At 52.4% G+C, this 16,463-nt stretch overlaps 1 protein-coding gene across 1 annotated transcript; it reads right to left on the reverse strand.

Moving 5' to 3' along the window:
• Window positions 1-2,804: 2,804 nt before the first annotated feature.
• Window positions 2,805-15,870, reverse strand: LOC114484211 (plasma membrane calcium-transporting ATPase 2-like). Its single transcript, XM_028478827.1, has 4 exons — window positions 15,832-15,870; window positions 15,483-15,725; window positions 4,247-4,488; window positions 2,805-3,307 (listed from the first exon to the last, which is right to left on the reverse strand). The coding sequence occupies exons 1-4, from the start codon at window positions 15,868-15,870 to the stop codon at window positions 3,010-3,012; spliced, it is 822 nt and encodes a 273-aa protein (XP_028334628.1). The 3' UTR covers window positions 2,805-3,009.
• Window positions 15,871-16,463: the final 593 nt, after the last annotated feature.

The raw sequence follows: 16,463 nt of genomic DNA on the forward strand, positions 1-16,463 counted from the left end.
GGTGGCGATACACCAGAGGTCTTCTGTGAAGGAGCGGGAGGGACAGGATGAGAACCCACGTCCCTAGACTGCTGTGTCTCTCCAGTACGTCCCTGCCCTCCAACACAGTTACAGCTTCCAAATCCACATCCCGGGGTGAGCCCAGGGGAGAGAGAAGGTCACCCACAGGGATGTGTTGACAGAGGGAAGCAAAGAAAGGCATGAGAGTAAGCCTCCCAGGCAGCTGGCTCAGAACCTTAGAGCTGGATGGGACCCGAGGGGCCCCCAGGCCGACCACCCATTTTACAGATGAGGGGACTGAGGCACAGAGAGGAGCTTGTTAGGGGCAGAGTCGGGGTTGGATCCAGGCCCCCTTTCTCCGACATAGGCTGAACGTGTTCCCAGCCCTGCTGGGTGGACAGCACCCCCTCCCAGAGTCTGTGCCTGAAGCCAGCTTCTCTGGATGATCTTGGTGGCAACAGAAAATGCCAGGGAACCAGCTCCGCCCTCTCAGGCCCTCTCTCTCCTCTCCTCACCCTCCTGACTCACAGCCACTTGCCCTCTTGTTTATGTGGCCCCCAGGAGAAGGCCCCAGGCAGGAAGGTAGAAAACCTGTTCTAACCTGGATTTGGTGAGCCACTTACAGCGAGACTGTGGGCACCTCACTGTCCCTGTTTGGGCCTCTGTGTTTTCTTCTGCAAATTGGGAGTGTGGGAAGGAGTTGGGACCAGATCAGCAGTTCAGACCTTGAGTCACGCCCCTCTAGTGGATTTTGAAGTCAGTTTCGTGGGTGGTGACCAGAGTTTAAAAAATGAAAAGAAAAAATAGAAGAGAATAGAAAATACTTCCGTGCATCACTTTACTTTGTGAGAGTCGTATTTTGGTGAAGTGTGTGTGTTTGCTGAGTCCTGACATAAAATACATTTCTTATCATTGGGGTCATGGCCAAAAAAGTGTGTGTCCGATGCCACTTTCCATACCTCCCTCGCCCCGGGTGATGAGGCAGGGGCTTGGGTGTGGAGCTGGAGGGGGGGTCTGGGGGCAGGAAGGATGGGGGAGCCACAGGCCAGCCTTGTACACTGCGTATCTCGGTCGCCTGTAAGGAGATAACACATCACAGCAAAGCCCGAGCCCATCAGCAGCTGGTAATGAGCAGGCGTCCCACAGGGAGACTGGTAAGCGGCTGTGTGTCCAGGGAGAGGTGCAGGCTGCAGGCAAACGCGTATGGGCTCCGGTGCCAAGCTCCGGGGGCATTAATTGCCTTTGCTGTTTTAGGCTCGGGGTGGGAGTGAGGAGGCGTGTGTGTGTGTGTGTGTGTGTGTGTGTGTGTGTGTAGAATACTATTATTGTCCCTAGTCTTCAGAAGAGGAAATGGAGGCTCAGAGAGGTTATGTAACTTGCCCAAGGTCACGCAGCTCGTAATGCCAAGGGCCTCAAAATCCCAGGTCTATCTGATGCCCGAACTCACACTATTGACCCCTCTCCCTGCTGCCTAAATGTGAAAGTCCACATCTGTGACCTTCAAGTTTCACTTAGTCTTTGGAATGCAGAGTCTTACAACAGCGGGGCCAGGAGCTTGGAGGGCATCTTGCCTGCTCCCTTTCACTTGAAAGAAGGGGACATGGAGGCTCCAGGAGGAGCAGGGAACAGCCGGAGGCCCCAGAGGATGGTGTCAGGGTAAGCGGGGGACACTGAAGTTGCCCTTGGTGGAGGAAGGCGGCCCTGAGACAGGCTGGGACCTGGGACCGTTCGCTGCAGTGCTTGCACCTGGACAGACGTCTCCTCGAGCAACGACATACCAAGAAACTATAAGCGACCAAAAATAACCGCGTGCATGCCCAGCTGGGGCAAATTATAGACAACAAGATACAAAAAAGACCAAAAGGACCCAACTGCCACTTCCGAAGAATCGGGAGCAAAAGCAGGGTACTGGGCATGCCCCCTGCACACAGCACCACCAAAGGGGTGGGCAGACCACCTAAGCCCCCCCTTCGGCCCAACCCCTGGACACACCCCTACCGTCACCCCATAGAAGGAACCAAGAGTAAAGGAACCTGTTCCTCGTTCTTTCTGTCCACTGCTGCAGCAGGAGCCCCAATAAAGCCCTGCCTGAATTTCTTTCATGGCCTCCTATCAATTTCTATTGATTAAGGGGGCCAAGAATCCTGGTCAGAAACAGTCCCAAGGGGCACCATCACCAAATCTCACTGCCAAGGCCAATCTGGGCCCAGCAGCATTAGTCCTCGAGGAAGAGGAGGCCAGCCCCTCCTGTGCCTTGCCTCCCGGGCTTCCAGGGTGAGCGAGCTCACTCTGCAGCATTTCGGAGTTTCGAGGCAGCTCTCGCCTCTTCCCACACCCTCTTCCCAGCCTGGGCAGCTCGACCGACCATGCTCGCCCCATCCTTCCCCAACCCTGCAAATTCCCGGCACTGAATTCTTGGCCTTCCCCCCAGATGCAGATTCAGCTAAAGGAGACTGAAGACCCACTGTCATCTGAGCACCCCAGTAGGTGCACATATTACATCACTTTTCTCGATCTTTATGGGGAGGGGGTGCTGTCACCCCCTCCCCTTCCCTTCTGCTTGAGAATCTAACCTTCGGTTAACTTTCCAGCTCTGTTCCCCTGGTAACCTGATAGAGGCAGCCTGCCCGCTGCGTCACTAGGGAAAACTAACTGGTAAACTTGGTCTGGATGGGGAGAACTCTAAATGCTGATGGGGATGCCCACATTTGGGGTCTTCTTGAGTGTGGTAACCTTTGTTATTGGGCGTCTCCTTTGCAGGGACCCTGGAATCTGGGCCTACGGATTTGTGACAGGAGATCCTGGCTCCTCTGAGGCTTCTAGGGCAGGGCAGCCTTCACGGTAGAGCTACGCCGGCTGGCAGGCTGTGGGTTGCACCCCATGTCCCAAGCAGATAAGTGTGGCTACGCTGGCCTTAAGAGTCTGAATGTTTAGGAGTAGATACAGAGAAGACCCCGTGGGCCTTGCAGGGAAACTGAGGCTTACGGGGGTGAGGCGACATACGCCAGGTCACCCAGCAGGCTGGACGCCCAGCTTCACCCGCTTCCCCGAGCTCCACGGCGGGGCACCTGCCTCGGGCCGCACGGGGTCCTCGATGCCCACCACGCAGATGCAGGTGAGGTCGTTGAGGATGTCATTCTCGTTGTCCCAGTCGGGCTCGGGGCTGCTGGGTAAGTCGCGGTAAGCCACGCAGATGGTGCGGAGCCCGTCGCAGGCCATGGGCTCAATCACCTTCTTCACCATCTCGTCCCGGTCGCGGGGCCGGAAGACCCGGGGCTCACCCGCCCCGTTGAGGATTTTGCAGCACCTGGGGGAGGTGGGAGGGGGCCGGGTAAGGTCCAGCCAAGGGCCCAAAGACCCTCCCTCCGACGGGCTCGCAGCTCACCCCCACCTCCCCAGTGACGTCCCACTGGCCGTGGCTGGTCATCCAGGGCTCGTCCAGACCATCTCCCATAATGCTTCAGGGGTGGTCCTGGCCCCTGGGCCCCAGGCAGGGATGAAATCAGGACCAGCCAAAAAGAAATCAGGCGGCCTTGTTGTAATATCTGCCCCAGGCCATTTCAGCAAGAGCAGATCTACTTTGCTCTGTTTCATCTTCACAAGATTTCATCTGAAAAAAATAGTTCCACAGCGAAAATGGTTTTCAGGGGGCATGAAACCTCCGCTAGTGGTTCCTGACCCTGCCTGCGCATCAGGATGGCTTGGGAAAGCACTGAATAAACACCCCCCTGCGGGCCCCACGCCAGAGGTTCCAATTCAGTTCGTTGGGGGTGAGTCCAGGAATCAGTGTTTTTTTTTTAAAAGCTCCCTGGGGCGATTCTAATGTGTGACCAGGGTTGAGTCTCCCTCAAGGTACAAATGTGTAAACTGGGGCCCAGAGAGGGGGGCTGATTTGCTTAGTTCTCCAGGCTTACTTCTGGCACCTGGAGCCAGAGGAGACCGGCTCACAGTGAAAAATCACGCCGTCTACCAACTCCACGCTCAGGGAAGTGACATGCAGGGGCTCTGACAGTGATAATGGGAAGAACTTCCTCATGAGCCAGTGACTTAGGGAGGAGAAGAGGGAGGACTCCCTGCAGAAACGTTTAACAGGAAACAGTGGCAAAAGCCCTGGGGGAGGGCACGTGCAGGTGGTCTTGCGGCGGGACGTTGGGCACGGCCCTTGCTGTGACCCTGGGTGCCCCCGGCCCCTCCCCGCGGCCTGTGCCTGCACCCCGCCCCCCGCCCCCGCTCCCGCACCGCTTACTTCTTGAGCAGGATCTCTGAAGCGCCCTTGCTGTACATGCGGAAGCTCTCGTCGGGCAGCTTGATTACGGTGCTCATGGACTTGCGCACGGAGTTGAAGGTGTAGACCTTGTACAGCTTCTCCTCCGGCATCTGGTTGCGCACAGGCTGGTAGTCCTGCTTCAGGTCCAGCACGAAGCCCAGCAGGCCGCACTCTGTTTTGTTGCCCACCTGCCGGGGCAGGGCGCCCTCCTTCTCCGGGGGCTGCGGGGAGAGGCGGGGTGCTCACCGGGCTGCCGCTTGCCTGTGGGTGGGGCCGCCCCTCGGGGCCACCCCTCCCCCCCACCTCAGGCTTCTGCGTCCCAGACCCAATCCGGGCTCTGTCTGAAGGGAATTAAGCAAGATCAGCTGTTGAAAAATTATGAACTATGTCAAACATAAACGTGTGACCGAATAATAAAAAAAATTTGTGCACAGACCCGCCAGTTCTGGAGAACCTGAGTTCTAGGCCATGTTTGCTTCAGATTTTTCTTTTTTAAGAAGTAAAGCCTAACAGATAAAGTTGAATGCCCCTATGTACCCCTCCGCATCTGCATAACGCACCCCTTGTCCCAGAAAGAAACTCTAACCTAAATTTGGCATTAATCCTTGCCCTGTGTGTTTTAACTTTTTATTTCGAGATAGTGCTAGTTTCACAGGCAATAAGAAATAACACAGAGAGATGTCATATACCCTTCATTCCGTCTCCCCCAGGGCTCACTCCCTGTATGACTGTAGCACAATGCCACAACCAAGACGCTGACACTGATACAATCTAACCCGCTGGATTCAGATTTCACCAGTTTTAGTGCACTTCTCTGTGTGTGTGTGCATGTGCGTGTGTTTAGTTCTGAGCAATGGCATCACATGTAGATTCCTGTGACAACCATCATCAAGACACACAACAGTTTGCCACAGCACTCCCCGTGCCACGCTTATATGACTGCAGTCACCGCCCTCCCTTCCCCGTCCCTGCCCCTGCAACCACTAAGCTGTTCTCCAGCCCCATAATTCAGTCATTCTGAGCATGTTATATAAATGGAATCATACAGTATGTAACCTTCGGAGATTGGCTTCTTTTCACTCAGCACGATCCCCCGGCAATGCAGACAAGTTGTTGCATGTGTCAGGAGCGTGTTCCTTTTCATGACTGGGTAGTATTCTGTGCTCTGGATGCAATGTCCCTTGTGACTTCACTTGAAGTTGAACCAAATGCAACTGCTATTTTCGTATGTCACAATGGCCAACCATTGGCAATTTCATGTAGTTTAACCTAACGTACATATGTGCAGCCCTGTTTTGCATGTTGAAAACGTCATGTAAGGAGGCTGTACATATTCTTCCGTAACTTGCTTCACTCATGTAACATTCAATTTTTGAGAGTCACCCCCATTCACAGCGTTAGTTCGTTTCTTTTTAACTGGACACCGCAGCTCCTGCCCTGAGCCTCAGTCAAACCACCGACCACATCTCCCCAGCGCCTCTCACTTCTTCGTGTGGCTGCCGGAACACGAGCTGTTTCATGCCTCTGTGCCTTCACCCCTGCTTCCTCCTTCCCTGCCAGGCAAACTCCTCCTTGCCCTTTAAGGACCAGCACAGGTATTTCCTTGTCTTTGAAAATTGCTTTGTGGGTTTGTCACCCCGAGAAGGAGTTGTTGTATTCTCTCCCCGCTGGGTTCTCAGGGCCAGCACAGAGCCCGACACACAGTAGGCATTTACTCATTGTTTGCTGGATGGCTCAACGCAGACCAGTGTGGGGTGGGGGGAGACAAGGCAAATAGGTAAGAACGAGACGCCTCCATGTGGGCGTTAATGGTGGGATTGGCAGGCGGCTGTGGGAAGTTCATAAGGCAGGTAAACTCACCTCCCATGGGCAGCCGCCACACATGCATATACACACTCAGACCACTGGTATAAAATTAATGTGCACCGACTCAGGTGGAGCTGGCTTTGGGAGTGGTAAAAGCCAACACGGATAAACCCAAGCCCCAGAGAGATACTGAAGAGGAATAACACCTATGAGCATTCTGTGTCCCCCGACCCCGCCATGAGTGGCTCTTTGTGGGTCTCAGACCAGCCTTGCACAGGAACCCCCTGGATCCTCACCCTCAGCTTCCTTCGTGTTGTTCCAAAGAGCAGCAGGCAAGAAGACGGAGTCTAGGAGATACTGCATGGACTGGCTGTGCGGGGGGCAGGATGGCAACAGGACATGTCCCTGGCCAACTGCCCCATCCACAGTTAGGACTCGGGCCCCGGGAGCAGACCCGAGCCCTGTCGGGTCATGGGCATTGACCTAGGCGTATATACCCTTAGACCCTAAGCTCTTGTCCTCAGTTTCCCCATCTGTAAAATGGAGAGGCTCTAGCAGATGATTTCTAGCTGAGAGAAAAATCAACCCACTCCTTCAAGTGGATGGTGGATGGTGGTGAAGGATGGTAGAACAAGGCAGAGCTGCAGGTCCCTCAGAGGGGGTCTGGGGGCCACGGGTCAAGCCTTAGAACACCCTCCCTGCTCCATGCCACGTTCAACTATGTCCAGGCATCAGGGGCCTTGGAAGGCTCCCCGCACCCAAGCTCTTCGGTGGGATTTGATCTGGAAGCAGAGGAATCTGACAGTTTCCCCTTTCTGATGTTTGGGAAAAGAAATCCTAAGCACTCCCCTTAGCCTCTGCAGTATGCAGTTATGTTGTGCTTTTAAAATTTATATATTTATTTACTTACCATTTTTTTTTTTTACAATTTTATAGTTAACCTTCTGGTGATTTCCAGGGTTTTATGTATCTTCCACAACAGTTTTTTGCCCCTCCACTAATGAAAGAAGATGATGACACAGAGGACTGAAATAAAAATGCCTAATTACTTATTTGCCCAAGAGAGCTAAGCAGTTATGCCTGTGAAACAGGCAGCATTTTATTACCCTCTGTGAGATATTTTAATTTTCCCCTAAATGGGTTTCAAACAATCTATGGTTGCAAATGGCAGAGCTGCCTCCTCCGTAATTCAATTTGTTACCATGAACTTGAGCTCTAAAATCGCCTACATGCATTATTAAGAAGTAGGGACTCGCCCCTTTTTTCTTTTGGCTTTTTTTGTCTTGACAAACCCAGAGGTTTTACTATTGCTGTAGACTTTCCATGAAGCTTGCTCTCTAGGGCTCTAATTCTGTAAGGGAGTTAAGGCGCTGGTTTTGAGGGGCAGGAAGCAGGCCTGGGGGGAAGTGATTTGCTCCTCATCACAGACCTGCAGGGGGGCAGGCCTGGGGCTACCCCCAGGTGCCCTGATTCCTAGTGCCACACTGTATCCAGCTCTTTTCCCTGTATGGGCACTAAGCCCTTTGGGAGTGCTGGGTGCAGCTATGGGTGTAACTTTGAGACGACAATTCATGCTCCTGTTTTGGAATGCTTGGGGGTCACTAGAGCTAAGACCAAGGAATGATGACTTGAAGAGTGACAAGTTATAAATAACATGTGCAAAAATGAGATGAAAAAAACCATAGCTAGCAGGTACCGCCTCACACTCATGAGGATGGCCACTATCCAAAACAAAACAGAAAACAAGGGCTTCCCTGGTGGCGCAGTGGTTGAGACTCCGCCTGCCGATGCAGGGGACACGGGTTGGTGCCCCGTACCGGGAGGATCCCACGTGCCGCGGAGCCGCTGGGCCCGTGAGCCACGGCCGCTGAGCCTGCGCGTCCGGAGCCTGCGCTCCGCAGGGTTCGTGCCCCGGTCCGGGAAGATCCCACATGCCGCGGAGCGGCTGGGCCCGTGAGCCATGGCCGCTGAGCCTGCGCGTCCGGAGCCTGCGCTCCGCAACGGGAGAGGCCACAACAGTGAGAGGCCCGCGTATCGCAAAAACAAAAACAAAAACAAAAACAAGAAACAGAAAACAAGTGCTGGCGAGGATGTGGAGAAATTGGAACCCTTGTGCACTGTTGGCGGGAATGTAAAATGGTGCAGCTACTGTGGAAACCAGTGTGGAGGTTCCTCAAAAAAACTGCACATAGAATTATCATATGATCCAGCAATTTTACTTCTGGGTATATACCCAAAAGAATTGAAAGCGAGAGACTCGAGTAGATATTTGTACACCTGTGTTCACAGCAGGATTATTCACAGTAGTAAAAAGGTGGAAGCAACCCAAGTGTCCATTGACAGATGAATAGATAAGCAAAATATGATCTACACATACAGTGGAATATTATTCAGCCTTAAAAAGGAAGGAAATTCTGACACGTTACAACATGGATGAACCTTGAGGACATTATGCTAAGTGAAATAAGCCAGACAGAAAAGGACAGGTACTGTGTGATTCCACTTACACAGGGGCCCTAGAGTAGTCAAATTTATAGACACAGAAAGCAGAAGGGTGGGCGCCAGGGGCTGGGGGAGGGGGAGGAGGAGTTAGTGTCTAATGGGAACAGAGTTGCAGTTGGGGAAGATGGAAAGTTCTGGAGATGGGTGGTGGCGATGGTGGTACAATGTGAATGTGCTTAATGACACCGAAGTGTGCACTAACATGGCTAAGATGATAGATTTTAAGTTATGTGTATTCTACTACAATATTAAAAAATCCTCCACACCCCCTCCTCCCTGTCCCCCCAAACGCAGCGACCATAGCACGGTAAATCGCAGCAACTGCCACAGGATGACCTTTGTGAGAGCGCATTAGAAAATGACTTTTTGCTTGCTGGCTGTGTCTGGTGGCCTAGCCCACTCCCCCTCACCCCTCGAGGACAGGCACTGGCAGAGGAGCCTCCCCGATGCCCAGATGGACCATCAGGCAGCCTCGGCAGCTGCAGCAGTGACTTTGCCAGCTCTTTACTAAGCTCTTCACGTGCATCCTCGGTTGTATCCTCATGGCTCCCTAGGGGTCAGGCTGTTATTATTCCCATGTGCACAGGTTGGCCTGGAGAGACCAGGTCACACAGCTAGTAAGTGGCCGAGCTAGGATTGGACCCCAGCTGTTCTCAGCTCTGAGCCCACACAGCACACGCTCTCCCAGCAGCCCTGCCTCTCTTCACTAGCATTTGAGACGGTTGGTTAACTAGGTAACTGGTGGGTGATTGGTTTAGAGCCCATGGTTGCGGGGGGGTGGAGGGCTGTCTTGCTTATCTCTGCTTCCCACTTGGGGTAATCAGTGAATATGTGTTGAATGAATAAATGAATAATTTGGTGTTTGTGGGTGAGGAGAGCTGCCAATGGGAGGCCAGGTGGGATTGGATTTTGTCAGAACTTTGGCCTCCAGAATTGTCACCTGAGGGTCTGCCTCCCCAGGCGCCTCTCAGGTGCTGGGCCTCGAGCAGTAGCAGGGGGCAGAATCACGGACTTTCCCCAGGGACTGCAAAGGCATAGAGCAGGGTGTGTGTCCTGAACAGCTGGGACAGGCTGAAACGCCCTGCGGAGACACACGCTGGAAAGCAGGTTTCCTGGGGACCTTCCCGAGCTCGCCAATGCACTGTGCGTATGTGTGCATGTGGTGTGTGTGTGCGTGTGTGTGCGTGGTAGGCGCATGTGGTGTGTGTTTTGTGGCACGTGCACAGGGTGAGAAGGTGGGATACAGGGATTAACAGTGCTGTTAAAAATCAGAATTCCCCATTCAGGGTTATGTGCTTTAAACCGTTCTCTGAGGGATGGTGTTTGCAAAAACAAACAAAACCAAACAGAACCAAAACAGCTGCTGAATCCAACACAAAGGGCCCTGTCACTTCACAGACCAGAACGAAGGGCCGCCCCACCTCCCCATCTTAATGCCCAGCTGAGCCACTTCCAGGGGCTTCAGCGTCTTCTGGAACCCCTGTCTTGGCCAGAGCCCCTCGCAGAGCTGGCCTGACTCCGGGGGTTTGAGGTTCATTGGAATATTTAGTTGCACCCCGGGTTTGGAGCCAGATCTGAGTTCAAGGGCTGACTGTTTCCTAGAGTCACCTCCCTCCTCTCCCCTCCTCTCAGGAGCTCTAGGTCTAAGATTTGTGAGAAATACAATCAAGCAGATACTTCCTGCCTTTGGGGGTCATGGGGGCTCTCTGTGGATGAAGGCACCTCAGTTTGGGAATGGGGTAGACTGAAGACCTGGAGTTTCTAACTAGGTGAAGTTTGGCTTATTTACTCAGGAAAACCACCCTTCCAGGCAGACCCTCCCTGTTCCTTCTTCCAGAACCACTTCAGGGGCTCCATGGAGACTTGCTTTTCTTTCCGTAGTTGATGTTTCCAGAACATACGCCATAAACTTCCAACAATTTGGCTCCACAAGTGCCCACCTTCATTTTAATAATTCAAATGTTAACTGTAGTGTCAACCTTCGTTAAAAGAGGTCTCATAAAATTTAAGCTTAAAGTCCACTTGGGTGGTTTCAGCGCACAGAATAAACGTGGGTGGAAAAGGAGAATGTTTTCCCAAGAAAGCGCAGTGCCTCTGAAGTCTGAGGAGGAGCTATTTCCATTTGAAAGCTCAGCTGCAGCTCAAGAAGCAGCAGGGCTACAAGAAGAAGAAGCCAGCAGAAGTCTTGACGTTCAAAGAGTCGGAAGCGACAAAGCAAATCTGAGGGTGTGCCAGGATTTCTGAGGTGGGGAAGCAATTTCTGACTAAAAGATGATTCAGGTAGCTTCCCTCAGAGGGCAAGTTTCGTTCCTAATGGTTAGAAATAGGAGTGGAAAGAAGAAAGTTCTGCCATCCGCAGAAGGGATGGGGCATGGGGTAGAGGCTGGCCCTCTGAGAGGGGCCTCCTGGGTCACTTTTTCTGGCCTTCCCGCTGGCAGCCTTGGCTCTCACACCACCCTCCACCCGCGCCTGGGTGGTTCTCAGCATTGTGATGAGAAAGCCTGCTAAGGGCTTATCTGCTGCCACCTAACTCCCCCTCGGCCTTCCAAGCCTCGCCTCTCATCACTGTGGCCCTGGGAAATGTCCAGGCCACAGACTGCCAAATCTCCTGAGAGGTCCCTGGGCTTTGGCAGGCTGTGGCCCTGCCTGCAATGACCTTGCTCCCTCACCCGCCTGGTAAACTCCTCCAGAATTCTCTGGACTCAACTCTGTCACTTGGTGTCAGCAGCAGCCCTGGGCAGGTTACTCGATATTTCTGCAGCTCTGTTTTCTTAGCTGCAAGACGGGAATTGTCCTATTTGCCTTGATTACCTGGAAGGGATGTGGAGCATCAAGCTAGACAGTGGCTGGCAAAGCACACTACAGAGGGTAAGGCTCAGAAGTAATAACAGAAGTAACAAGAGTAACAACCGGAGCGGACTGAGCGCTTGCTACATGTCAAGCACTGCGCTGACAGCCACACATACATCCCATCTGATCTTACAGCAGCCCTGGAACTGCCTCAAGGCAAAGGCGCAGCCAGAGGACTTGGAGAAGGAGTGGTGGTGAGCTGTGCAGGCTCTGGACTGGACAGACCTGGATGTGAACCCTGGCTCAGCCTCTCATCTGCTCTGGGGCTCTGGGCATGTTCTTTAACTCCTTCCAGCATCAGTGTCCTTATCTATGAATTGGAGATGTGATGTCCCCTACTTCATGGGGTCCTCCTACAAGGCAACATGGGTTAAGCACTCAGCAATGAGTCTGGCTAAGTGAATATTAATGATTATGATTAATTGTATACTCATTTTACAGATTGGAAAACAGAGGCTTGAAGAGGTTAGTTAACTTGCTCAGGGTCACATGGGTGGTAAGTGCTGCAGCTGAAGTTTGAATCTCGGTCTGTCGGACTTCAGAGCCAAAGCTCCTAACCTCTGCTTACTGGATTGGGTGTCAGGACATCTGGATTCTAACTCCACTAACCCACAGGGTGACTTGGCCCAAGTCCTCTCCCATTTCTGGGCCTCAGAGTAAAGTGAGGGGGCTGAACCAGGAGGTCCTTAAGGTCCACGAATCCATGTAGATTACACCTACACAAGCTACCCCTGCAAATACTCATCTAGTTAAAAAAAAATCTTTTACAATAACAGGCACTAGCTAATTTGGAAGTCTCCGGATCAATGCAGACTAGAGAGTTGAGGGAAGTTTCAGAAGAGATTCGCTCGGCATGCTGGAAGTACCAAGAGAGCACTGGTATTAGCCGTGGGACTGGGACCAAGGCCAACTCCTACTTCTTGCTGCCACAAGAATAGGAAGGTAGAACATAGAGGTAGCCCTGTCCTGAGCCTCTTATCAATTCATATTCATCCATCCACCACCCACATATTCATCCATCTGTCTACTCTTCCATTTACTCATCCATCCATCCATCCATCCATCCACCCACCCACCCATCTCTCCATCCATGCCCCACTCATCCATCCATCCTTCTCCCTACCTAGTCCTCATCTCACTGCTACATATCTATACATTTATTCACCAGTCAATTCACTGACCTCACCCGCCCAACCAGTACTTCCCAAGAGCCTATGCTGGGGGGAGCAGAGATAACTCAGCTGTGTCTCTCCCTCTCAAAGAGCACACAGCCTGCATCAGACTGCAGGGAGACACAGAAGAATCGGCACCCTCGTACAGGGGGAAATACAGCCTTGCCCATGGTCTGTTTCCCAGGCCAAGCTCATTTCCCAAACAAAGCTTATGGGTAGTGTGGGGACATTGCGTGCCTTTCCCGCCCATCTCCTCTTGCATGGTAAGGATGTTTTGCAGTCTAGATTTCCCAGACTGGTCTGGAAGGTGGCTGGACTTCCACCCTCGACTGAGCAGCCTGTGACTCTTCTCAAAATTCCTCTAGGCCTAGAAGGGCAGTCCCTGGGAGCCCCTTCTACCAATATGGCTGACAGCCCTGGCTGTGAATCTGACGCTCTGGATTCCAGGCCTTCCTTCCTGAGACCAACCAATACTAAAGATGCTGCCGGATTGGTTTCAAGGACCTAATCTGGACGCCCTACTCAATAGCTGGCTTTAGGGTATCTATAAGTTGGCTTTGCCACTGATTGGTTGTGTATCTTTGGGCAAGACCCTTTCCCTCTGTAGCCCTGATGCCTCTGCTGTCTATTCGTTTATTGATTAGCCTCTGCCTGGTTACAAAGGGATGATTTTACTGCTGACGAACAACAACGCTAATCACCCTGAGTGCTGAATATGTGCCAGGCCTTGTGCTAAGCACTTTCCACTTACTAACTCATTTCACCCTAACAATAATCCTATCATCTCCCCCAGGAAACTGAGGCACGGAGAGGTTAAGTAACTTGTTTACAGTCACACAGCTAGTGAGGGATTTGAACCCAGGCTGTCTGGCACCAGAGTGTGAGCTTTAACCGCCACCCAGACATACCAGGGGCCTCTGCTGTCCCTTCCACACTGTCGGCCATCAGCCCCCAGCAAAGAGAACCGTGTGGCCAGGGTTCTTTCAGGGCAGCCCCAGAAAGAGAGGCACAAGGGTTCTAGGATGCCAGGGTTCAAGGCACAGAAGGGGACACTGGTGCCCGAGAGGTAAGTGACTTGGCCTGTTTACAAACCAAGGATCCCGGTTCCCAGGTGCTTGAGCTCTTTCCAGTCTTGGCAGATACACTTTTCCCCCAGGCGGACTGACGGACCCCTGTCCTTTAAGCCACCTGGATACAGCCTCAGTCAACGACATCTGGAAATGAATTTTAGCTTTGCCACCGGTGCTGTGAAGCACTGCCTAATTGAGCCTTATCGCTGCAAAGATGTTTCGCAGCCCTCCTGGCAGATCCAAGAACTCCTTTTTACTGTAATTGCATAATATACATCTCAATTCAAGCCCATCTTGCAGGGCTCTGCCCACACGGCCACTCCCATCACCAGAAGCCTGTTCTGGGAATTGCCCCACTCCCCTCTCTGCGGGACGAGATCGTTAACAGCATCTCAGTTATTTTAGGAAGGCCTGGGGAACAGAATAAAGCATCGTCAACCTCCCTTGATTCCCAAGTCGGGGCTGGGAGGTAGGGGATGGGGTGGGGTGGGGAGAAGACAAAAACGCCGTCATTTCTGGCATTCCCCCGCCCCGCTCTCCTGCCGCCCCCAGCATCCTCTATCATCCATCTGCACGCTTTCTCCCGACCTACTTTCTCCTTCTGTCAGTGCTGCCTCCCCAGCCTGCAGCTCTGGGCTGATGCAGGGGTACCTGCTCAACCGCAGGGGAGGGTGCAGTCCTTGCAGCCCCAGTGTCTAGAGGCGGGAGTCGCCTCCTCCCGTACCCCCCACCAACCTTTGGCCCTTTGCCGCTAACTCATGCTCTCCTCCCAGATTCGATAAAGCTTCTGGCACTCCTGCCACCCAGCCTGATCCTGAAGGTTCAGGCTGGCTCAGGAGCCGAAGGAGAGGTCAGGGCTAGGGCACGTTGGCAGGGTAAGCAGAAAAGCTCAGCTGCTTACCCAGACGCTCACACCATAGAAATGTCCTACATCTGGGAGCCGACTGAGCTCTGGATGGACACGTTTGTATTTCTCTTCATTCAAATACTAGTTAATTACAAAAAGGCAACCTATGCTTCTAAGCCAATCAGGGATTCTAGCATGATGCATCTAGGCAGCTGAGCTGAGACAGGAATATGAGAGTTTTTCTTACCAAAACTGGTACTACCACTACTATTACTAACAACAATGTCGTCGCCAGTGGTAGACTGTGTAAATGGCCGCAATTCGTACCCTCTCGGAATCCACGCCCTTTACAGTCTGACTTTGAAGTTCCTCCCATTAGAGATGGAGTCTATTTCCCTGCTGCTTGAATCTGGACGGGCCTCTCGACTTGTGTTGGCCAATAGGATGTGGCGAAATGGTAACGTGAAGAGCCCAGATTCGCCTGCTGGAGGAGGTGGACCACACAGAACAGAGATCAACCATCCCAGCCGAGGCCACCCCAGATCAGCCTAGAGTCCTGCCAAGATCAGCAGAGCTGTGGATGTGACCCACCGCAGACACACGAGGACATGGTCCCCCAGTTGAGCCCAGCCTGAGCTCCTGACTCACAAGAAATGTGAGCTAAATACACAGTCTGGTTTTCAGCCACTACGTTTTGGAGTAGTTATACAGCAAAAGCTAAGTAATAAAAAGATTTTCTTTTTGGTAGGGAGGGCAATGACAGGGTCTAAAAAACACAATTAACGACAATCTTTTTTTTGGTCATGCAAACAGCATAGCTAAGTCAAAGAGAAACAAGCTGCTTACTATCTGACCACCCAAAACACATCAGTAGGATTTAACATTATGCATCACATTGCTTAGCCTGCCCAGTACTTCTGTATCGCCCCCTGGACGCTCCTCCCTCTGGTGGAGGCTGCACCACTTACCAGAATCTTGGTGGTGTAGGCGCTGTTGATGGCAATGGCGCTGACCAGCAGCTCCATGGTTTTGGCGTTGATGGAGCTGGGGTCGGGGATCTCCTTGTAATGGACGTCGCCCACGTAGGCCTGCACCACCGTCATGCGGTTGGTGGTGAGTGTGCCCGTCTTGTCCGAGCAGATGGCCGTGGCATTGCCCATGGTCTCACAGGCGTCCAGGTGGCGGACCAGGTTGTTGTCCTTCATCATTTTCTGGGGGAAGGGGCAGGTGACATGGCAACAGTGAGGAGAGGGAGCTGGGAGGCAGGGTCACGGTGTAAACACGCAGGAAATGAGGCGGAGCTGCCCTTTGCCTCACGCATGTGCGAAGGATCTCGGTTGCTACAGCCCCTGTCATCTGGACTCCTGTGTGCAGCCCTTTCTCTCTCTCTCTCTCTCTCTCTCTCTCTTTTTCTTTTCTTTTTAATTATTTGAGGCATTTAAAAGAGTTGATTAGGTGACTTCATTAATTTGGATTACAGAAGTAATCTGTATTCTTTATGGAAAAAATAGGGAAAAGGATGATAAATGAAGACTGGGTCCTTTCTGATTACTTCAAATAGTTTCCTCTTACACCCTAACAGAAATAAATTCCTTATTTGGTTATGGGTTTTTTCAAAGGTACCATCTTTCACTGGCGCTTGGTTTTCACTGTCACTTTGGTTTCACCAAAAGTGAATAAATTTAAGTTATACATATGTTGATAGACATAGGACACTATCTGGAAATAAACAAAATATTAGTGTCGTTATTTTTTTTTTTTTTTTTTTTTGCGGTACGCGGGCCTCTCACTGTTGCGGCCTCTCCCGTTGCGGAGCGCAGGCTCCGGACGCGCAGGCTCGGCGGCCATGGCTCACGGGCCCAGCCGCTCCGCGGCACGTGGGATCCTCCCGGACCGGGGCACGAACCCGCGTCCCCTGCATCGGCAGGCGGACTCTCAACCACTGCGCC

This window comes from Physeter macrocephalus, chromosome 18 (assembly GCF_002837175.3).
Source record: "Physeter macrocephalus isolate SW-GA chromosome 18, ASM283717v5, whole genome shotgun sequence".
In the NCBI taxonomy this organism is placed as follows: domain Eukaryota; kingdom Metazoa; phylum Chordata; class Mammalia; order Artiodactyla; family Physeteridae; genus Physeter; species Physeter macrocephalus.